This window comes from Lampetra planeri, chromosome 12 (genome assembly GCF_965212315.1).
Source record: "Lampetra planeri chromosome 12, kcLamPlan1.2.h2, whole genome shotgun sequence".
Lineage (NCBI taxonomy): Eukaryota > Metazoa > Chordata > Hyperoartia > Petromyzontiformes > Petromyzontidae > Lampetra > Lampetra planeri.
The window spans coordinates 6622033-6646911 of NC_136118.1; the positions used below are offsets into that span (position 1 = coordinate 6622033).

At 43.0% G+C, this 24879-nt stretch overlaps 1 protein-coding gene across 4 annotated transcripts in view; it reads right to left on the reverse strand.

The window, feature by feature from the left end:
* Window positions 1-1553: 1553 nt before the first annotated feature.
* Window positions 1554-24879, reverse strand: part of LOC144721585 (actin filament-associated protein 1-like) — a 46922-nt gene continuing 23596 nt past the window's right edge. For 2 of the 4 annotated variants that reach the window (XM_078599321.1, XM_078599319.1), the window contains 14 exons: window positions 22029-22128; window positions 21131-21223; window positions 19937-20148; window positions 18299-18481; window positions 17687-17779; window positions 17007-17109; window positions 16019-16389; window positions 13570-13715; window positions 12488-12584; window positions 10993-11172; window positions 10601-10715; window positions 9520-9684; window positions 7792-7991; window positions 1554-7294 (listed from right to left, as the gene is read on the reverse strand). In XM_078599321.1, the coding sequence (XP_078455447.1) occupies window positions 7076-7294; window positions 7792-7991; window positions 9520-9684; window positions 10601-10715; window positions 10993-11172; window positions 12488-12584; window positions 13570-13715; window positions 16019-16389; window positions 17007-17109; window positions 17687-17779; window positions 18299-18481; window positions 19937-20148; window positions 21131-21223; window positions 22029-22128 (2277 nt within the window). In that variant the 3' untranslated portion in view covers window positions 1554-7075. The remainder of the gene's footprint in view (window positions 7295-7791; window positions 7992-9519; window positions 9685-10600; window positions 10716-10992; window positions 11173-12487; window positions 12585-13569; window positions 13716-16018; window positions 16390-17006; window positions 17110-17686; window positions 17780-18298; window positions 18482-19936; window positions 20149-21130; window positions 21224-22028; window positions 22129-24879) is intronic. The other 2 variants (XM_078599320.1, XM_078599322.1) reach the window with 2 other exon arrangements.

The following is a 24879-nucleotide window of genomic DNA, read 5'->3' on the forward strand; positions in this document are numbered from 1 at the left end:
TTCTTTGCTCTTTCAATTATTTGTTCACTTCAGTTTTCTACCGATTACCAAAAATAATAAAAATTCAAAGCAGCATCTGGAATTAGCCACGGCATTACCACTAGGCTTACACTGTTGTCACATCGATGGTGAAAATGTAGTGGTAATATTTGAATGTTCAAAACAAATTATGTTACAACTTGTTGTTTTCGCAAAAAAATCGGAAATTAAAATATTAGTGTAATACTCTTTGGTTATTTCGGTAAAGTCAGGTTGAAAAAATAAAACAAATCACGACGTTTCGATCGCAACACGAGCAATCCTCATCAGGTGGAACAACCACAGCAAGAAAAAATGCTGAAGTAGGCATGAGAGCTGCCGTGGCAAGAGGTTATATAGGTAGGAAAGGGGGGAGGAGCAAGGGGGGAGAAGAAGGGGGGGGGGGGGGCTGCGTGAGCGACAGGGGTAGAAGAAATGAGGCTGTGGGGGGGAAGTAGGCGGGGCTAGAAGTGGGAAGCTGGGGACACGGGGTAAAAGTAACTCGGAAAAATAGACTAGTACCCGGCAGGTATGATGGAATCAACCACAACCAGTTCAAGCTTTACCTGGTTAATAACATCCTTCCAATGATTCCTCAATTTGTATCCATCTTCTCGGTTGAAGTTATGTCTACGTTTATATATCTGGATGGCTTCATGACCAAAACTTTGATAGTTGCCCGAAGGTTTGCAGAGTACCTTGGTCTCGGGAAAAACAATATCATGCGAGCCCACAGCGTTATAACAATGGTCAGCCACGGCAGAGGTGTTGGTTCTGCCGTATTTCTTGCTGTGGTTGTTCCACTTGATGAGGATTGCTTGTGTTGCGATCGAAACGTCGTTATTTGTTTTATTTAATTTCTACCTACGTGACTTTACCGAAAGAACCAAAGAGTATGGATTCCTGCAGTCACGGAAGCGTCAAATCAAGATTAGTGTAATATTTTGAATAGTACTGTGCTGTGTGTATCAGGAACAGCTGAAATAAAATAATGGGCATGATTTGTGACAAAGAATGATTCGCTTTATAGGATAGTTTAGCAAGTCTAATCTCGAGATTTTGTTTTTTATATATTAGGTTAGGTAAATCACATAACATTTACCATTATTTTTTAAAATGCGAATACTGCACTGTATTACATATGGGGGTGGAGTGGAGATGCAGTGGTTAGCACACTGCACGATGAGCCTCGAGATCTAAGTTGTATTCCTGGCCATCAGTGGCAAGTGAAATCTGAACCGATCCTTGACCCCCACCCCACATTAGCCAGTGTGTGTTGAAGGATGGGCAAACACAATCCATGACCTATACTATGGGGAGGCCTTCAACCATCAGCGTACTGACAAAGGGTTGAAATAGCTATTTTTAAAAGTGTACAATATTACCTATTTTGAGATAAGCTTTAGTTGTTGTACTGTGTATGGAAATTCAGGAATGGTAATTGGAAAATGTGTTTTGTCATGCAATTACCTGGTAACATTTCACAGCGCACAAACAAAATGTACAACCATTTTCAAAATGAAATGAGGACACTGTTAAGGTAGACAGCTTTTTAATTTATGATAGAAAAACACACTTACAATCCCATAACAGTTTAGAAATTATGAAGTGATGTTGAAAAAATAATTAAAACCTTGATATTTTGTGTGTGAAAAACTTATATTTAAAAACGATAGAAACATAGAATCAACATATACATTATTCACCATATTTTGCTTAATATTTAACACCAATTCTTTTTATGCATTTGAAACATTTCTTTTTCTCATAATAAACTCTCAATGAGCAAAAATCTTTTTTTTTTACATGCGAAGATGTAAACCATATTTTAAAGGGTTGTATTTACCATTAAGTCACCTATTATTTAAGGAGGCTAAAGATCAATTAACACGGACATATTTGCAAAAAATAACATTGACGAAGGTACAATGAAAGCCAGTTTGTTAACTGTAGAATTCACGTGAAAAAATGGAGTAAATGTAAAAAGCCACACGTTTTTCCATTTAAACACCGCTGCCATAATCATGGACACAGGCTGATACATCACATATAATTCGATAATTGAATGGTCACACCAAGAGGTTTTGACTGGTCAAATATCAGTGTGAAAAAAAAACTGGCATCTCTTCATTGAAAATTGGCACTTGTATTCTGACAACTTAAAATTGTTCCACAAATTCTTTGGTTACCCTGAAATGGAACTTCCTATAAGTCTTCCTAAAATGACCATGTTGATCAGTTTCACTTGGAGCCACCGGTGGCAATGTTGAAGCGAGCATGTGTGTATCTTTCTACACACACACATACCTACGTTTTGTTTTAGAGAACTCTAAAGCCGAGAGTGAGACGCTCATTCACACACACACACCAATGAAAAAGTAAACCATCGCTACTGCTACAGCAACACGCATACGTTAAGCACGGGCGAGATGCACGTGTCTGTCGGTTTTTTTTTTTGACCAAATCACTATAAATGCACCAGGTCTCGTCAGAACGCAGGACTTTGGCCTGGCTAGTACATTGATGGGTTAACACCAGCGCTTGTCAGGTATTGTCGGCGTGGGACTACAGTGTGGTCATGCCGAGGTGGTTCTCCAGGTTCTCTAGTGTCCTCCCACGTGAAGTCAATCACTTATTTATGGTATTGGTCAAACATCACCATGTAGCCTGGCCCTCATGAAACAAAATGGTCTTGAGACTCATTGAGACTTTTGTGGTCAAATTATTTATATAATATTTCTTTCCGCTTGATTAATTTTTTGACAAATTGGGAATTTGGGTATTGACAACTGCACACGATGACCTACTCTGACAAATGTTGAGACAAGGCTTCTTAATGCCTAATATGTACAGGAGTTGGTGGTTGATTTTGGATCTCTTTCAGTTATTTAGGTAGCAGCAGCAGCAGCTTCTCACTGTCAAAACCATACAAACTGTTTCAGTGGTAATTGTGCTAACAGTAACACTACACAGATATGAAATATATACAGCGTACACTGTTGCATTAGTTTTAGATACTATGTACAGGGTAAGAAAAAAACGATTCTGTCAAAAACGTGTCTAAACAAAAAATGTGTGTTGAGATTTCTTTTAAACAGGCAGTTGTGACGATCTGTCTTATTCCTAATATTATGTTTACATTCCTGCAACCATCATCTTGATGTTATCCAGTGACAGTAAACGTTTTCTGTTCTGTAAAAAAAGAACTTTAAAACAGTTACAAAATTTCAGTAATGCGATCAATACATAACACCTAGCCAAAACATGAATGTCACGGAATGAGTGAGCTATGACTGTGGCATAAAATACACATTGCAATGTGTTGAAAAAAACATCCTCTTATTGAATGAAGCACAGAAGTGTGTGCAGTGCCTTGTGGCATCATCTCAAAAGCTGAGACTATATCAGAACTCCTGATGTATTCAGCATTCCTCAGCTCAATACATCCCAGTTGAGATGACGAAACTCCAATTAAACAAGCAGCAAGTTCGCATAGCCCTGTGCACTAGCTTTAACGTCTGCACTGCTCTTGGTCTTGATATTTACTGTAACATAACACGTGTATGGAGGGGGGGGGGGGGTGCTGGTGCAAGGGCGATATTTACCCCATGCGATGACGGCCTGAGTTGGTTCCCGGTCAAGGCTCACATCAGTAGCAAGCTATATATGAACTTTTGACGTCAAACTTTCGTGAATGCAGGAATTCATATTCTTGGTTCTTTCGGTAAAGTCACGTAAATAGAAAACAAAAAATCTAAAATAAAATTTCAATAAAAAAGTAAAGTGAAAAATAAATTGAAAATAATTAAAGCAAAAAACCCACCCGATGCAAAAAAGCAAAAAACCGCCTGATGAAGACGGGTTGTGTTGCAATCGAAACGTCGTGGGCTTTTTTATTTTATTATTTGAAATGTATACTCTTTGGTTCTTTCGGTAAAGTCACGTAGGTATAAAAATAAAATAAATCACGACGTTTAAAATAGTCTGCCTCAGCAGCAGGCTACGCTTTCCCACCTGATGACGGACGCTTGTGTTGCGCCCGAAACGTCGTGATTTATTTTATTTTTATACCTACGTGACTTTACCGAAAGAACCAGAGAGTATGGATTCCTGCAGTTACGAAAGCTTCAAAATCAATATTTGAAATGTATTTTTTTATTTCGTTATTTGTATTTTATTTTGATTATTTTTTTAGATTTTTTGTTTTCTATTTATGTGACTTTACCGAAAGAACCAAGAATATATATGAACTGGTCCTGTGCACACCCCACCCCCAACCGCCCCTTTCCAAGCTCACTGACCCGCACGGACCAGCGTGACAAAGGACGGTCATACAAAGGGTTGGTTAAATTATTTTCGTCGTTTTTGTTACGCACGTGTCTGGGGTGTTACTCTGATGCAAGCCATGCACTGCACACAGAGTGTCACAAAAAAACATTTATATTAGCACCGAAAGACAAATTAAAAAATATCTTCTTTATATTTGTTGAATTCAATCAGAAATGTGCCCAGATCTAAATGCACATTGGGAAAAACTGTTAAAAACCGCATTGATAGTATTTTTAATAGACACCTGCTGAATTATTACAAGTTATGAACGTTGATGACTTCTCACTGATGCACCAATTCCTAATCGGGATGGTTGAGTAAGTGCATTATAAACGTTTACATTAAATATTAAATTATCACCTATAAAAGGCACCTCACTGTATTAACAATTGCACATAGTAAAGCAAAACAATGAGAAGAAAAATAAAGAAAACCCCAAAGCTAGCAGTTTAATGTTAAAATGTCAGATAAAATACCGATCTGCACTACGAGAGTACGGGGAAACAGATTGCGATGTTCAACGGTTTAAGATTCCAACGAGACCAGGTGCTCAGCTCTCCGATCGTTTTCGGGTTGTACCGCCGTATTGTTCGGCACGACGTCCGACATTTCTTACCACGTGCTGGGAGAATCTACTCAATCCAGTTCCTGGCGAAATTCTGAGCACACGCGCCAAGTGAGACGTCGTTGCTCGGCACGATCCACGTGCCGAGCTTCGAGTCAGAAATCACAACCCGGAAACGCAACCCAAACGCAATTCGGATATTTATGTATGCACAGCACAACAGCCAAAACTTGCGCAGAAGTAACACTGGATACAACTGCATAACAACTGTCTAATTTAGAAAGTTGTTGTCCCAACCCGAAAAAAAAAATTGAAACGTGATCCTTGCATTTCTTTCAATGCAATGCACCACAAAACATGTGGATTGGGCAGAACTATTGCATACGTAAAAAAAAAACCGCGTACATCTACATCTTTCAAACACAAATACTGCCGTAAAGCGGCTGTTTATCGTAGTACTTGCGGCAGTTGCTACGTGTCCACAGAGAGGAAAGAAAGAACCGTGGCAAGAAACGCAATAGCGAGGGGGGGGGGGTGTGACAATTCTCTGGAACGCTTTGATGACTGTAGCGGCCACGAGTGGCTGCTCTGGGCAGGGATCACGTGAAACCCTTCCATGCAGGATATAAAAATTAAAAGGTGTAGCCCTGAAATTGCTCGCTCGTGCAATTTCTGGTGGAACGGCCTGCACTCGAGGGAGCTCGAGAGCACCCCTCCGCAGCAGGACATTTTTTTGTTATCTCCTCTTTCACTCTGGCCAGATGTCTTGGCAGAGGTGGCAGTACCCATACTTGACCGACCACACCTAGTAGCACAGTTGGCTATGTACGGTGCGATACAAGTTCAATGTACATATGTACGTGACCTGCCGATGGACGAACTATGTCTACCCGCTGAAATGACTTGGATGGACCGAAGCAGGGGAAGGGATTTCAGAAACATATCCAACGTTTCAACTGAAACACAGGGAGATTGAACTGGTGACCTTTTGGAAAGTCCAGTAAGCTAACCATTACATCACCGCAGCAGCATCTGTACAAGATGTGTGAATCGATAAACATTGATTGCACACATGATTTGATGCAGATATGATTTGATGCACACATTGGTTAGCTTAAGAGCTGATATTAACTAACAAATTAATGCATCAGTACACCTCTCCTCAACAGGACAACCTTTAGCTCATGTACTAACGAGTATCTTAAACAGCAAGATACAAGCAAAGCGACGCTTGATTTACACGCCATGAAATGTCTGCAGAACACACGTCGTTGTATAAAAGTCAGTTCATTTTCAGAGACATCACTTTACTTTGAGCAGAGATGATTTGGCTGCAGTTCCATAGACGTACATTTTTTTGTCAGTGTTTTCACAAAGTTGTTTTTTTAAATATAGATATTTTTTGTGGTTGATATACCGCATGCCACACCGCCACAGTGTAACCATCCACTTTGGATCCCGTCTCAGTTTGTCCCCTTCTTCTCCCACTCCTGTGAACGAGAGCAACATTTGTTCATTAGTAAATGTGAACATTCAATGACATTTTTAAATCCCTCTTAAACCACATGAGCTCTTAATTCTAGAATACACACTTAAAGTTTGCACATGTAATTAGCATTGCAACAGTTTTTTTGGAAACCTATCCATACAAATATTTCACAGCTTAAATTTACGTGTAAGCTTAGCCATAATTTCAGCAGGCATTCACAATAAAGCTTACCAATTAAACATGTCTGCATCGAAATTAATTGAGACATCGGCATGCAGTCAGGCATGCTGGAATACATGACAAAATGATCTAGGTTCAAACCACCAGTGACCTTAAATGAATCTTGACTTAAAGCTTTCGTGGCTGCAGGAATTCATATTATTTGGGTCTTTCGGTAAAGTCACGTAGATGGGTTCAAAGAAAAAAACAAAAAAGTACGACGTTTCGATCGCAACACAAGCGGTCGTCATCCTGAAAAAATATGACCTCAGATGAGATGTGATGTTCTTGAAGTCACAGTACAGATAATGTTGCCACTTCCGAGGAACAATTAAATGGGACAAATCATGGAGTGAATATCTCACGAAAAACACAAGTAGGGAGTAGTGTATGCTTACGCAATTGACAACTTTTAATGTCCTGGGAAGATTTAAAGATTTCCCAGGACAGCTACCTCAAGAAGATGATCTTGCAAAAAGTGGGACAAGGTAGCAACCAAAGCACAATACCTTGGCCTTTTGAATGACGTGGCCTCGGCCAGTTTGCGGTGCAGAATTCTGTTTCCTCTTGAGCATGGCCGCACAGTTGACGGGCAGCATCGCCATATCTGTGTCGCTGGGTTCTGGACTGGAGCCGAGGGAACTGCCACGCTTCACCCTCTGTACCTGGGGACTCTACAAAAAAAGATCGATGCAAGCTGGTTTAATTGTGTTGGGATTGTTTTGTCATTGACAAATGAGAAACGGCTTGACATCAAGCAGTTACTGTAGCCAAACCACGTTAACAACATAGCTTTTGCGCAATAATGTAAAACTTTATCATTATGCTTGTTTTCAGTTAGTCTCAAGACTGCAGTTTGGGTCAATTTTGCTATGTGGAGGACAAGGGGGAGTCCCAACAACCCCCCCAACCCCTCCAAACAAAAGATTCCTGATTGTTGTATGCCACGGATAATTTTTGAGATTTATTATAAATATTAAATTGTAAAAAATATACATACAATTTACCCTCTCCATTACTTTTAGCTAGGTGTGCCACTCAGAACAGGTAATTTATATCCATTGAACATATTTTGAAATTATATTTTTACAAGAAATCTTCTCGCAAAAGGAAAAAAACAACCAAGAGTACGCATGAACAGCAGAAGCAAGGTGAACGTTCACACAATGACCTGTAGAGGAGGGGAACCCACGACCTTCGGGTCGATGGTGATACCCAGCGAAGGACCTCCGGCCTGGGCCTTTTTCAGGCTCTCCTTGACCTCGGTGATCTTGAGCTCCAACTCTACACGCTCCTGCTCGCGCATCCGGCACTCGTCTTCGAGTTTGTGCAGTCGCTCCTCCAGCCTTCCGAGCCGCTGCTTGCCACCACCTGCAGCAAGTGCCACCGTTACAATGGCTGGAGGTCAGAGGTCAGAGCGCTGAGCCAGCACCGCTGATATCCTGGTTATGAATGTAGGCAGCCGCCTGTGATTAGACTGCTCAACCCAAGAAATGTGTTACAGGTAGGTACAACAGGTTCCACACTGCCCACCAGGGATTATTTTTCTGTCTGTCGTGCATAGCTCCTCCCAAACATGTACGCTCCCGGTTTGGTTGAAGTGCGTCACGTGACCGCGAGCTTTCTGTCGTGCACGAATGCGCTGTCCAACCAAGTTCCTACCTGCCCACTCTGAAGGAACGTGTTGATTATTATCTATCACAACTTGCACAGTGGTGTTTGTTGCTGGCTTTTCGTTCAGTGCTTAGCAACCATGATGGTCTCAAATAACAGCATGAAAAAAATATCCGTGACAAAAAAATGTTGTCCTGCACTTAATTGGCTAAATTCCTGCTCTGAGAATGAAAATATCAATTTGACCATCATGCAACAAACATTACTCTCACATACAGAGCAGGTGGGAAAGTTCTGCCCTCTACTGTGTGGACCAGAAGTCACTTGAAGAGATCTCTCAGAGGTAGCTCTGTGACATCCACTTCAGGTGAGCTCTTCTATAACTTGAAGGGTTGCACGGCTCTGCAAGAGATCCACTTACATTATGTTTCATGGAGTGACATCGATAGCCCAATCAGGATACAATTTGGATTAAATTACAAAATATATGTTAGCAAAAAAAAAACAATGGCTGGAGGCTGTCTCCAAAAATACACCCAAAAAGCATCAGGGACAGCCGGTCAGTGCTGGCTGCTGAACAATTTCAAGTCGTTAGAAAAGTGCTGCCCTGTGGCAAAATTTGCCTTTGAGGAGTCTTACTTTCTTAGCATGAAAGCTTCTCCGGAGAGTAGGCATTTATGCCAAAGAAAATGTAGAATGTCAAGTAATCTCAGAAAAAGCTCTGCATTTTCCTATTGTAATAAACAAAACATTTTATTACAGTCTCATGATTTACTAAAACAAGTTACAGATTATGAATGTGCATGAATATTTGAGATTGTGGAACATAAAATGAATTATTGTTGTAATTTATTTGATTTTGTTACACGGATGGTCCCATTTAGCCAGTTGTCTCACTATTTTAAAAGAGAGGTCCGTGATGTATGAGCACAACAGCAACATTTATAAAAGACAAAAATTGTTGAACATTTCGTGTTGTTATCTATTCCAAACTTATTTTTAGCCAATGGGGACCAACGCACGATGACACGACCATGTACATAATAATAATGATACCATATTAATTCTAGATTTGAAGCTTTCGTGACTGCAAGGATTCATATTCTTAGGTTTTTTCGGTAAAGTCACGTAGGTAAAAAAAAAATTAATAAAAGTAAAATAAAAATAAAAATGATACCATAGTTTAAGAAAACCAAGAAAAAAATGCACAACCAACTAAATCAAGAACTGTGTGGCGTCGCTGCAAGTTTCCAGAGTGTATGCCAGCGGCTGCCCACCCACCCACCCGTGCATTTCTCCATAGCCTCCTTGAGTTCCTTGCGCTGGGTCTTGAGTTGTGCCAGTTGGCATCGGAGACGTTCCTTCTTTTTCTCCAACTCCTCCTTTTCTGCCTGGAACCTCTTCGCGTCGGCCTCTGCACGATGCTTGCCGTAACGCTGCGAGTCTGCGTCTGATAGTAAATGCAGAGCGTGCATTTGACGTCGATTTTGCTTTTGGACTACAAGCGCAGTTCTGATTGAGCTGTATCGGTCAATCCTGGACAATCCAGCTAATATCAGTGGCGGGTGGCATCGTAACTGGTTCTAGGCCCTCCTTTTCACCAATCTGCACTGACCAGCATGGGGAAGTATGGCGATACAACCCCCATAAGGGGGGCGCCTCCGCCCAGCAGTAGATTGACAAAGGGGCTGCAAACTAAACGAATCGTATTTAGGGGTTAATAATTTATTATCAATATTATTAATTATGAATTGTAATTCAAAGCACATTAACATCAATGCAATACAGTTATGCATTTTTACAACACCAAAATAAATCCCTTGGATTGAATCACAAAAACTCAGCACATTCGTCAATAACACTGCCCTCAGAGGAAGAATGTGTAATTGTCAGCATTATCGACTGTGTCCAGGTTTTGTTACGTGTGCTTGTGCACCACCTCCGTAAATATGGTATCACAACATTTTAAAATATATATCACTTTATGAAATACATACCAGAGAAAACCCCACTTATTTTTTTCTAAGGGATACTTTATTCCATGCACGTGCCTTTAAAAGCAGGATATCTGGAGCCCTGTCTTAAGGCAGCAGCAAAGGCATTGGGATTGCGTTTCCTTCTTATCACGTGCTGGGCGTATGGAATTTGCAGCTCTCAAACGCATCTGCAAAAGCTAAACATAAGTGGCAGAGCAGCTTACTTGTGTCCACAGCAAAGTAAAGACATCTGTCATCAGTTTGGGTACTTTGGATATATCAGAAAGTGAAATTGCAAATACTTTCTAAACATTTACGCAGAGTCGCTGAGTTCAGTTCAGGAGAAGTGTTTGTTTTAAAAGCAGACGTATAAAATCAATAGATATTTACTGGAAGGATTCCTCTTGACAGTTGCGTTCTGTTGCGGTTTCTCCTTCTGTTCGCTCAGCGCTGCCGCTTGCTGTTTTACAGTTGTTCTTCTGCCTGTGACATAAATCTTCTTATCCTGCAAACAGCGGACATTAAATTTGTAAATCTATAATGAAAATGTTAAATATTTTAAAACCCTGAGAGTATTTTTTTTGGTGACCGCCAACTGTATCAAGCCTAAATTTAGTAAAAAAATAAACTTCAATAATAAAAATCCATTTAAATCAAACCCATTTAAATTTACTGCAGTAAAAGTGCCGTAAGAAGATTTACAATTCACCAGCCAGAAAAGCAATAAACTGCAGGAAAAAAAAATCGAAGCAGCAGTAGCAGCAAGCATCCTCGCACATTACCTGCTGCCTGCGATCCCGAGGCAGAGACTTGCCCCCCTGGTCACCAGCACTGGGTCCCGTGGGGGGCTTGCCCCCCAAACCCTGTGCTCGGCGTGTGCTCGGGGAGGGGCTCTGGTAGTGCAGAGGGTCAGAGCGCTGGCGGGACAGAGCAGCGTGTCTGCCCGCCTCCCCCTTCCCCTCCTGCAGGGGGCAGCCCAAGAGAAGCAGCAGCAGCAGCCGCCCGAGAGGGAAGAGCAGATTTAAATGAAAACAAAAGAGTGGGAAAACGAGCAGCATAGCTTACGCAGGTCAGCGTTTCCCGAACTCCAGTCATTATGCACCACCAAGGCACACCTTTTCATGTTTGCCAAGCTTCTCTGTGAAAGTGCAAATGAAGCCAAGCGCATGTTGCGTGCAAAACATCCCACAAGTGGCGTCGAGAGATTTCTGAATTTGAATCTGCGCTCTCTATGTTGCGACGGCCGTATTTACCAATCATCAGCCATGTGTAGCACATGTCAACTAAATTTGCAATTGATTGGAAAAGACTGATGAACGTGAAAAGTCAAACCATGCTGTGGGTTGTGAGGGCCGGAGTTTGGTAAACCCCGCTACAGGCAATCGTAGCACGAGCCAAAAGGGAATTTCTTCAGAGCAATTTGACCACTTGGCAGACGTTACATAATGGTCCTGTTGCATTGGACTCCTCTCTGACAACCAGTTTATCAGTGTGTCTGCATTGGACTTGATTGCCTTGAAAACACCCCTGACAGGATTTCAAATGAGCGGCAGATAGCATAACAAAGCATTAAAAGACAGTGTGGCATATGAAGGAAGCAGTGATTGAGTCATCAAAAGGTATGTGCATGCATGTGTTTTGCCTTTTTGTTGCTGCCAGGCTGTGCTAGAGCGGAGGCTTGGGCTAGGGTATGTCAACGTTGGATAAAAGTAAAACATCCCAGGCATGCGTTTTTTTCTATGGGTGATGGATGAGCACTATCCGATTGGCATGGCACGGTTGAAACATCGCAAGTGCCAATCCAGAAACAATGTATGTAAGCCGAGGTAAAATAAACTATGGTGTTTTTCTTACGTTTAAGCCGAAATAAAAGAACACAATGGTGTTTTTAACGTTAAAGAATTTATATTACACGAATAACATTCATAAGAGGTTTTTGGGTTAGATCGTGTAAAATATAAATGTGTCGTTAAACCCGCCACCACCCGACAAAGCCAATTAGTAAGGTTTGTCACGCAAACAAAATATGTCAATTAGTTACGAGTTCAGCACACCGGTATGTTGGTGAGTAAACCCACAACATTTACAATTCGAGTACAACGTTTCGCCTTAAAGACACAGCCAAACCTTACTAATTGGCTGTGTCGGGTGGTGGCGGGTTAAACGACACATTTATATATTTACACGATCGAACCAAAAACCTCTATTATGGATAATATTGGTCGCGAAAGCCGACATGTTAAATTGACAAATAACATTACTAAAAACCATTTGCACCTTGTTTGGCTGCTTGTAGGGACCATTAAGCGAAGCGTTCCGTCTCACACTTGTTTTGGAATCAACATTCCCGGCCGTAGACCTCTGTAACGTCCGGCTGTACGACAAAATAACACACGTTCTTTATTAGCTAGATATGAAAAAGTGACCTGAAATCCCTCTGGACTCCTGAAGTATCGCGTTTTGGCTTAGCTAAACATGAACCACTGAACTTGTAAAGATTCACCATGTAAAAATGCTAAATTTCTGTTTTAAGGCCAAGAACTACAGGACTAAAAGAATATATTTTATGCTGATGTCCCTGTTTATACAGCTGCAGGTTAGAGCTCTTCACTTGGATACGACAAGCAATAAAGCTACACGGGCTACAAAAAGCAGTTGTTATATCCTTCCAGAATGTGTTTTCAAAGCTGAGCCAAACACCTTCAAAGACAGAGAAATAATGCTGAGGTTTGGCTGCATTAGAGGGCATCGATTGAAGTGGATGAGTCACTCAAGGCAGACCTGTGCTGCGATTGAGATGCCTGGATTTGTCCCTGTGAGCAGCAGCATTTGGAAAAGGGTCAAAGGTGAAATAATACAATATCATAAACAACATGCTTGACTTTAATGGGAGAGTTATGGCTAATTGGTTCATTTGGTAGTCTCAGGTGACATTTTGCCAATAAAAAAAGACCTCCCACGGCTGAAATGACAACACAACTGACCCATAACCCAGATATGATTAATTTTGGGAAAACCTTGTTTTTCATAATATAACTGATGAAACAAATATCATCATAAAAACTATCCAAATTAAACTTGACTACGAAGTCAAACATTATGCTCACACTTTGTCCAAATGATGTTCAAAACTTTTAGCCATTTTGGAGGAATCTCTATATTTATCACAAATCACAATAATGTCCTCGGCACCTGACTTGCGGTGTACGGTGAATATTGCACGAAGAAAATGAGCTGCAACCAAGGCACACGCTGCGCACTCACGCCATCATTAAATGTACGATGAGAGACCGCGTCCCATGTATAATTGAGCGCGCCGCGGCAATTGAAGTGCCGGACGTCGAGACAGCTCGGGTCACCTGCAGGCGTCCTGCTCTGCCTCAAAGACGTGACCGAGGGCGTTGATGTCCACGTAGTCGTAGGGCAGGATGACGGGGTCAGTGCCTCCTCCGGCCTCCGACAGCACGAGCCCCAGCCAGCGAACCATCTCCGCGTTGCAGCCCGCCTGGCACATGCGGCGACACAGCAGGGCAGGCGGCGATGCCCTTAGTGAGCAACTACCCACCGACAGACAATGCTATAGAACGGTGGTTCTCAACTGGGGGGGGGACATGGACCCCTGGGGGTACACGTGGCAATGTCTCAGGGAGTTTGTGAGGTGATTTATAAATGTGTGAAATTATATTATACATGAGTCATTGGTGAATAATCATGTATGAATCTGCCAATATAAAATAACTGCGATACATTTGTAATCGTATGGTAACCCAGGACAATATAAAATACCTTTCTGAACTCATTGATAGGAGAGACAATGTGGTTTCAAAAACGTCTTGCATGCAGAGCGTCTGTGGTATTTCTTTGTATTCGCTTTCAGTTACTAGCTAGTTAGGATACCTCACAAAATGGACATTTGGTTAAAATATTCATGTTCATTATTCCTAAATATATTTCTCAGAACCATGTTGGGTCAATTTAACAAGGGGTGAAGTAGCCAAAAAAGGGTTGAGAACCACTGTCATATAATGTAGATCACCACCATCAGCCATGGTCAAATCCACTGCTGGATGAAGGTCTCCACGAGGCACCAATATTTTATCATGATCCTGCGATGTGACAATCCAACTAGAGCCTGTGTACGAGCGGATTTCATCGCGACGTCACCCTGGTGGGCGGTCTCTCTGACGCGTTATTATTCCTTCGCTGCAGACAGTAGACATTCATTGTCAAGAGGAGCGGTGACACAGCAGTAAGCGAGCTCCACTATGAACTCGGTGAACTAAGTTCGATTCTGGACCGTGGCTAACATCAGTGGCGAGTTATTTTGAAGGGGGTCAATATAAATCAGTGGGGCTATATATACATGGATGCATGAAAAGGAATGGAGGATTCGAACGGGCAGATTTTGGCCTTAGGCCCCAGTGCTGTCTCACACTCGTCATGACACCCACCATCAATGTTAATGCGCTGGCGAAAGCCTAGAGCCTCGTCACCCATAATGAGGTCAATCCTGTTCGACATTGCAGATGACGCAGGATTGAATCTGTGCCGTTTGTTTGGAAATTAAATTAAACGTTGAGGTATGAGGCATCATACGCAGACAGATGAAAATATTCTGTCGCGATAGTTAGCAAGCTCGTCTTAACTGAGGGTCACAATTCTATTCAATTATTTACACTTCTTTTTAACATTGTGGTGGCTGGTGAGGTAACATGGACCCATTAAATAAAATGTGATGCTCATATTGTGAGATTCATTGACGTAAATAGATGAAAGGATGCAATGTTAAACTCAGTAGTCATGATCTATCCACTGTCGGATGAAGCATTCTCCAAGGCGTGACCACCTCTAACAGTGTCACAATATAACAAACCATTAAGCACCTACACGGAAGCTGATCTCATCGCTCCATCTCCGTGGTCCGCGTCCTCTCGGTGCGTGTTCCCTGCTTTGGCCACCACATCATCAACAGTCTGGACGAGCGGCCATCATCCTGACTAGCAATGTGTACTGAACCCAGCCCTGAACAGGCCAAACATCTCAAACCCTCAAATGCGAAATATGTAAAGGAGCACGGACAGTTGCATGCTCGGACTTACACTGAGAGAGGTTTCACACAGATTGAAGATTTGAGAGCACAATGAGATAAAGATGCAGCCCTGCAATTGCTTGCTCATGCCACTTCTGGCAGATGGGTCACCACGAGAGGGAGATCTAGAGAGCCTCTCGAAAGGCCATTTGGTCTGCTCTTCCATGCTGGCCAAGCATTTTGAAAGACGTGGGGGTGCTCAGACGTCACCTCCACCACACGCAATCTGCCGACCGACTACCTGTGCTGTACCCATTTCAACTGCTGGGTGGACAGACGAGGGAAGATTTGATAAACTTGCACCATTGTTTCAACTGCCGCGTCAGGAGATTGAACCAACGTGGTGACCTCTGCATTGCAAGTCCAGTGTGCTCGCCATTGAACCACGGAAGTTTAGATGTGAAGAGCGCCGAAATGAAATTCGCATTTGATCGGAGATTTGCCGGCGACCAAATGTAACGGTCACTTAATATTGACAAAACAAACAGAAAGAGAGGACCGATAATCATGTACGTTTGAAACCATATGGGTAACACGATTGAAATAAAATACACTGCTCCACAACTGGAGCAATCGGTAACGTGTTTACGTTCGCTCTTACCCTTCCTTTTAATTATCTTTCTTCATACAGAGCTCTCACACCCCAGCCACTCCATCTCCTCTCCAAGCCGTTCCAATCGCCCCCCCCAATCTCCCCCACACCAACTGTCACCACGCACCTCCAGGGCAACGGCCTCCTGCCCATCGCGCAGGACGCGGAACGCGTACGGGTGCTTGGGGTCCATCCCGGGCAGCAGCTGGCAGCCGCCGAGCGGCACGGTGCTGGCGGGGACGGCCACTGCGGAGCGCCCCTCTCCTCGCTCCTTGTGCACGTGGAGCGCGCCGTCTTTAATATGGCACCACCGCTCACGCCACCGGCCCCCGATGAGGACCTGGAGGTATCCGCATGCCGAGGACTCCTCCTCCGACGAGGAGGGCTCCTCCGACAGCTTCTTCTTCTTGCCCAGCCCCATGAAGCGAGTGATCCGCTTGCCTGTGGCCTTGCTGACCGAGTCCTTGAGTTCGGCCAGACTCGTGCGCTTGCTTTTGTCTGCGGAGATTCCAGTTACGGGTTGAGGTTCAGACAAGCGTGACTTTTGCTGATGAGCCCCATGAGGTTGAAACTGGTCATGGGTTTGCTTGCTTTCAACGATTGCTCCTGATGGACACAATTTGTCTGGATGCACTATCGGATGTTTGCCGAAAGAAAAATACTGTGGGGAGGTTATACATTAAGTGCAATGTCACCACTCAGTCTGTTGCCCTCATAAGTCTGGACCGACCTTTCCCAGCCTGCCGTGCCGTCGACTCCCTGCCTTTGTTCAATTCCAGGTTCAAGACTTTCCTCATCTCCCTCTGTCTATGACCGACTACCTCTCTCTATGAAATACATATGCCGACTGTTTCTGCACAGCATCTTGAGATGCGGTCGCGTTTTGGCACCTTATGAATCCAAATTGTGAATTGCATATTTTAAGAAGAACAAAAGCCAATAGGCACGTACAGGACTGCTCAGCCAACAACGAGGTGATCACATTAATATCTCACTGTAAAAAAATAACCCCTTGTAAGTGTTGAATAGGAATGTTTAAGAAGATGAGGCAAGGAAATAGAGTACATATGTGTTCCATGAGAAATAATGTGAATTAAAATGCTTTAAACAATCACCTTTGTCTTTGCCATCAGTTCCATTCATCATGATAACTTCTTCTAAGCCATTCTTGCCAATCGTTCCCTCTTCAATTGCGATGTTTCTTTCCAACGAAGAGCTCTTAAAAACAAAATACCGATATAAGTAACACAACACCAAACACAAAGCACAATATTCAACACAATGTTGCAGCAGCATTGATTTGTGTCATGTGGTTTAATCAGAAAATTATTGCATTGTGAGAACCCCCCCCAGAATATTGCTTTTTTTGCTTTCAACAGGGACCCATTGGCTAGAGGGTGTGCTCCTGCCAGTAACGTCTGGTAAAGCAGCAGCGATATTTAATAAGGATGGCTCTGCTGGTGAGCCGAAAAAAATGACGCGGATTACATTTGTCTGAAAGCCAAGAGAGTGATGGACCAAAATATTTCATCTTCATGTGGAGACGCAGAAAGAAGATCTGTTTATAAGATATTACCCACACTGCTCAAGAACAACGCGTAATACGTTTGTATACGCTCTTCGTTCCAGTTCCTATATTAGGTACGACACAGATAGATATTACGTGGTGGTAGAGTCTCGAGTTCTGCAGTTTGATTGTGGAAGCTAGAGAACGCCACCTGCTGGACCGTGACTGAACGATAACAACAGAGAATGTGGCTAAAAGTGCACGGACAAGTGGAAAGCTCAAGCGGACCTTGTCCGTTTCCGCTCTTGACAGCGTGGACGTCGGTGATGGACAATCTATGTCCACAGTCCCTTCGCTCACCCCGCACACCTCCCGGATGATCTGCCCACATGCATACAAAATACATCATCATCATGAGCCTCGATCCATCCATTGCTTGATGAAGGCCTCCCAAAGCCGTCACCAACAGTCCATCAATACTGGTCTCATTGCGCCATCTTCATTTGGCTGGCACTCTGTCGTTAGTCTCGAACACCGTCCATCATTCCTTCTAGAATTGTGGCCTGTCCATGCCCACTTAACAGTTAATATGTTGTCTCTAACATGATCCATGTGTTCCTAACACTGGAATGGCACAAAGCACTGCAGGTAACAAAAATCATGACCCGTTCAGAGTACGTAACAAAAATAACATGTAAGCGATACTTTGTAGGTTTTCGTAGTTGTGCGGTACAGCTCTCCGATGCGTTTTCTCGTTTTAACACGTGTTGTTTGGGCTCAACGCCCGACGTTTTCCTCCCAGCACAAACAATCGAAACTACTAGGGATGAAACAACACGCGGCACGACCCGAACAAGAGCGCTCTCGAGGCAAACCGGGTGATGGATGGCGTACACCCACCTTGAACCACTCCTCCGCCTGCTCGGGACTTTGTGTGGCGAGCACCACGCCGTCAGTGCCGGGCGGCCCGTTTATCCGCAGCTCGTACTTGCGCTTCCTCACATCCTTGGGGGAGTATGCTACGCTGCAGCCCAGTAGCGGCAGGTCCAGCAGTGGCTGCTGATCCTTCGAGCTCTTGTAGCACTGTTGAAAGGAGCACGTCATCATTATCATCAGCAATACATTCCTGGATGAAGGCCTCCCCAAGTCATTGCTATCTCTCGTGGTCCTGCGACGCCATCGTCCAATTAGGATCTGTACGTGAGCTGATTTCATTGCTGTTGGTGTGTTGGTGGATGTCCTCTCAAGCACGTTCCCTCCCTGGGCTGCCACTCGATCATCATTCTAGGTCATCGGCCATCATCCCTACTAATGACGTGTCCTCCTACCCAAGCCCGCTTCCTTTTCCTGAAAGGCATAAATTCGTATAAAAACTCTCTGCAACGTCCTGCCACTTTATCTATCACATTGTGGCAGAAAGCAATACTGTCTTTGTCAAGGCACTGTTAAATTAGGCCAGTTCAGTCATGGGAGTTGTTTGACCATACTTCACCATGCTGGCTAGCGTGGATTGGTGAAATGGGGGGTGTACCCAGGACCATTTAAATCATCACTCACCACTGTGTAAAACCTGTGGATAGGAATCAAACTCAGGTTGCCAGGTTCATAGCACAGCGGTGAAGCAATGCGGCACCACTCACTCGTTGGGCTTAATGTGAAGATGGTACTCTTTGATGTTCATTCATTTGAAATTTGTTGACTATTTAACTGTCGTATTTTTACAATTCTCGATGGAGGCATGCTCAGTTGAAACTGCAAAAAAGAAAGGAATAAAAATCATACAACTACATGGCTTCTGCAATACTTTCCAGCGTATGTTGTTCTCAAGAAAAATTAGCGATGATGACGTTACGTTCTAAGTCACACAATGAGATGACGTAACACGGTGCATGATATGTTACCTCATCCCCTTGGTCGATGCGATGGATATCCTATGAGCTCTGGTTTTAAATCACCACATTTTGGGCAATCATTAGATGAATTTGGACAGTATACGCTAATAGTAACACAACCTTATGCTAACATTTTGTTATTAATGGATCACCTTTACCAGAGGTCTTACGACCCCCGCACTACAATCAGACACAAGAACAAAGCTAATGCATTAAGACTTTTGGATTCCTCTAGTATAAATACCTATTCCGATTCTGACTTTCAAAACTAAACCATTAAACTAAAATATGTTTATTTTACCAAGTCAGGGCCGCTGAGCTATATAGCTCTTTTTCAGAAGCGACCTGGCCACAAATGATAGTTAATGTAGAAACTTATAGTAGCCAAATACTCTAAACGCACATTTCTGAAAGTGGAGGGGAAAAACCGAAGCACCCGGATAAAAATCCACGTGACCACTGGGACAAAATGCAAACTACAAATATGCAGCAGGCGTCAAGGTCAGGATCGAACCCACGGTCTCCCTGCATACCAGGCGAGGCGGATAACATCTCGGCATTGCAGCGCCCAACCCGAGTTGGCGTATATAAAAAAAACAAAATCACGATTCAAAGCAATATCCCCACTTTTCCAGAGAAGCCTCACCAGAAGGTGAGTCTCCTTGATGACGCAGAGCTGACGAGACCACTGCCCAAAGCGTTTCTTGCGCAGCAGGAAGGCGCAGATGCGGCTGTCCTTCACCAGATTCATGGACGCCTCCTCAGAGGGCCACTGCCGAGTCAGTGTCTCCCCTTTGCCGTCCTCCTCCTCGTCGTCGTACGACTCGTAGGAGCTGCTCGCCACGTCCGAGTCATGGTCTATGGAAAACCGCATCCACCACATTTTTTTTTTACGTGGCATAGGCAGAGTTTGCCCACTTTTTCCCGGTGGAAAAAACCAAGACAAAATGATGGAAAGGAGAATATTTCACAAGACCAAAAGAGAGAAGAGTTAATTGCAAATGCATTGTTTTGAGTTGTGTATTATTATGTATATTACTAAAGAATGTTTAACGTCCTGAGAAAACGAACATAATTGCGAGGACAACTATCTCAAAAAGAGGATGACGCTAGGAAACCCAGGACAGGTGGCAACTCAAAGCATAGGTGGGCTTATGTATAAAGCAATGTTCGCATTTCTCCCTCTCTCTCCAACCACATATTTACCGCTAATGTAAAGCCGGGTGGTAACCCAGTCTCACGTTTGTTGTGGTCCGATTGAAGCATGGTGTGCACAGCTGCAATCGTAATTATCTTCATTTCCTCCAGGGTACAATTAGCACTCTTCACTCTCTAATGAAGACTGATGATCATGGCGGCAGCTGCTCATAGCAGTGAATGGCAACAGCCAGTCTGGGCCTGTCCCACACTGGAACGGTGCCAATTTGAAAGGTAGAAACCATGTATTAATCATTACACCTAACATGGTGCAATTTTAGGTTCGCAATATGCTCAAATATGGGCTGTATGAAGAAATGTTATCATTTTTAACGCATACAAGCATTGTGGGGCGGAAGCAGAGAGCAACGTGAGAAGTTTGTAACTTTTTAAATGACAATTCTGGAGGACAGAACCAAGAAGGTCGGGTGGGGGGTAAGGCGTTATTACAGAGCGCATCTCTAAAACGACGTGAATATTCCACAAATAACTACACAGGCGTTCATTTGTATGCAGGGGGGGAGGGGGGCAACATAGGCTTATCTGCATACACACAGGTGCAAGCGATGATTATGGCCAAATTCAATTTTCTCAAGGGTTTATTCTAGCTAAGGGGCTGTTAGTGGAGAAGAGATCCTCGTACTTTTGGGGTGACAGCTGTTTGCCAGCACCTGCCGCTCGTCCGCCTCTTCGTAGAACGCATCCTGAACAGGCCCCGTGCTTATTCCGTTGCTGTCTGCGAGTAAATAAGAGCGGGCAGCAGGCACAATTCGATTTAAACGCTTCTTAATGCTCCGGGATAACCAACTGCCGGAACATTTTTAGTCTTCATGTATTATGTTAATGGAATAGAGCCAAAGTTGGCTGGGATCTTCGCAACATGTGGTCTTGGGAGAACTCTACTGTTAAGTGTATTCTAAGGCTGCGAAAAACTGTGCATGCCGATAAATAATACAGAACCTGGGGGCTTTAATTCTACGAAAAGCATAAAGCCAGACCGAGCATTAAATAATATTTACATAACTTGCATAAGTTATCGCTTAGGAATGCACAGGCTACTTATTATATACGAACCATACCATGTCAGCGAAAACTATGGAAATGCATGTTCCTATTTAATGCGTCACATGCAAGGGCAAAACATTTGCCTTTGACCTGTCGGACACATTTTAAAAGCACCGCAGAAAAACGGCCTCACTTTTTTGCACGGCGATTTTAAAACATACTAAAATCTTATCAAAATCAGAAAGAATGTGAGCTTAAAATCAAACAAATGAGATACATTAAAATATTTTCAAACACAATCAGTGACTGCACTCTCACATAAGATATTTAAAGTGCGAATTCTCACAGGCTCCCAACTGTTATTCCATCGCTTTATAAACATTAATATTTTTCTTCCCCATATTCTAATGTGTTTTTTCAAAAGGCCGTTCTAATTTAACACGAGTCACAAGAGCGTGTTCTCTGAAGGCAATTCTTCTACATTATTTACTTGTATTTCATGAGTGTGGTGCACTGGATGCCACAAGCATACTTACTCATGTACATGGTGTATTGAGGCGCCCGACTTGGGGTTAAAGGGTCAGCCACTTCATAAGCATCATTTGCCCCAGCAGACAGACTGGCCCCCTCCTCCGCCTGCAAGCCACGAGACATTACATCATTGTGTGTGGGTCAGCACGCCAGTCTGTGTGACAAACTATTCTGTGGTGAAAGAACACGTAAACCTTGTTTACATTTTTTCTGTAAATGCTTCATGCGTTCATTCCGGAACTTGCACTATACCTGCACAAATGACCATAAAGCAGCGAAAACAAAGTTCAACTTTGCCAGTTTGGTTGAAAGGGAACGGTGTTTATTTTGAATAAGGAATGTTTGCTTTTAAAGAATTAATCTCAATGTAACGTCAGAAGCACAAGCAACAATGTTGTAAAACATTCCCCATGGTTGTTTAAAGCGAATTAACTCGTACATTCAACAAATGTCCTTGAACATACACGAAACATTTCGTGCTCATTCTATCAATTAATTTCAAGTTTCACTGGTTGTAAAGTTTTATCCTGTTACAGGTGCTGATTGAGTTCAGCAGGCACATTGTATGTGTAAGGGACCGTAAGGACATAGGAATGTTGTAGACGATGACGGCCGAATGGACACGGCGAGTCATCTTTCAGTGAACACCGGTGATTTATATCAGCCAAGGGAGAGAAGTTAACGCAGCAGCAGCAGCACCCCCTTCAATTTTGTGTTCAGGGTCAAAAGGAAACACAGACGCACAGTAAGACCACTCCTGAGACCCTCCACAGGGGGTTAGCCGCAATTGACAGAGGCGCTGTGCGCCATAGGTTGAGCATTCCTGAGTCTGGCTGCCTCTTCTCAAAGGTGACGGTGCATGTCAGGTTTTGGAGTGCTATAAGCCATGAAAACGGCTGTGATGTTTCTGTAACTCTTTCAGATAGCAGGATTCCATGCCGCCTGATCTTAAGCAGCCCTCTGCAAACGACGGTATCCTCAAAGTCTTTGTAATCAAACTGTGAATTTAAGTTTACACTTTAGGATGTATCATTGTCACATTGTACAGAGCTCTCGAGCATTCAGAATGGATCTAACAATGACAGTGTGTTATCTCATGCTATTGGTACTTAGTAGGTATGCAGCAAATTCACTTCCCCACAAAATTGTCATGGTTCAGCACCAAAATTCAATTCAGAAAAACATTATTTCACGTATATATTTTTTAAACCTCTCTTTTGTATTATTTCAAATTTTTTTGTCATGCAAATTTGTGTTCGCTCCATCAACCTTAATGAAACACAAGCGCATCATCAGCAAATAATTTGTATCATTTGTAATGAAAATATTCTTAAATGCACAAATTGCACTCATTTCAAACACAATAATCGCTTTCAATCAAAGAATGTATGCATTGATACATGCCTAGCACCGGTTGTACAGATTTCTACATCCGCCGATATGACTTTTGCTCACAGCCGCTCTGTCAATACGCTGCTGGAGAGAGAGGCTTCCCCGCCGTGCCGTATCCATCGTGAGGTTTGTTTCACCGCACTTCACCGCACCGCTCGTCAGTGCGGGTTGGTGAAGTGTGGCCCAGGGTCAGTTCAGATATCACTCTCCACTGATGCTAGCCATTCCAGCCCACCCAGGCACTTTCAAGTACACCCAGCAAACTCTTTAAGAGCACCCCCTGCGCACCTCAGGAATTGATAAACTTATGCAATGTGTACTTGTTTACGTTATTTATTTATCCGTATATATTTGAGTGACGTGCTTACATTTCCTATACTCTGCACTCCTATGGGTTGTTGCATTGTTGTTGTAACTTTCTGACCTAACCCCTGCTGTACATCTGTGAGAAAGAGTTTCATAGGCTCATCGGATTCCACCAGGATAAATAAATATTCTGATTCTGTTCCATCACTGGCCAATCTCATGTCCCCCACTTGCCAATCTCATGCATTACTGGTCTCCAAAATTGAGGACTTTGCATTATAACTTCCCAAGGTGTTGCCCAGCAACCACTGGTGAAATTTTCTAACATGGAATACAATGAAACCCAAAAAAGGCTATTTTAGCAAGTGTGTCAACTGAGGTGGTCACTGATTTACCACTTCCAGAATAACGTTGCATAAAAGAAAATGGACCACATTTCAACACATACCTTTAGTATTAACTGCGGTTATAAAATAAAAGTGGACTTATTTGCACCTGACCTTGAATTAGGCTAGGGTCTGCGCCAAAAACAATTCTGAGTTACAGATCGGGTAGCGCTGTTTGAGTCTCTGTCGGCATCTGGTGCCGCTCCAGGATCGTTTGAGCGTTGGGTATTTGCAGTTTCACAGCAGTGAACTTTTAACTGTAGCAGCAGCAGCAGCTGCCGTTGGTCTGCAATGTGACTCACTCTGCATGTTCTACATCTGTTCGTTCTCAACCCAACATATACATATAGAGTCTCAACCACAAAGACAGCCATAATCAATCTCATCTACCCGATTCTCCTGAATATTACACAGGTTTTTTTCACTTGTATTTTAAAGTAAAAGCTGGGGAATACGTCTTATAATTCAGTCGGTAGTTATGTTCGTGTGACCATATTTGTATAACTTTATTGACGGCGGACACAAGTTTATGTTGAACTTCTTTCGCACCATACATAACCAACCATGATAATCAGAGGAAGGACAACAAACTAAACACAAAAAGTAGTTCTAAAAAAATTAGTTCTCAATCTAGATTTAAAAGTGCATATCACCTGTGGCTTCCTAATATCAGAATGAGGAGCGTTCCAGACGGCCGCAGATTCGTATCTGAAAGCGCGCAATGCAGTAACTGTCTTTGTTCGATGGTTCGCCAAAAGCTGCTGTGAGGATG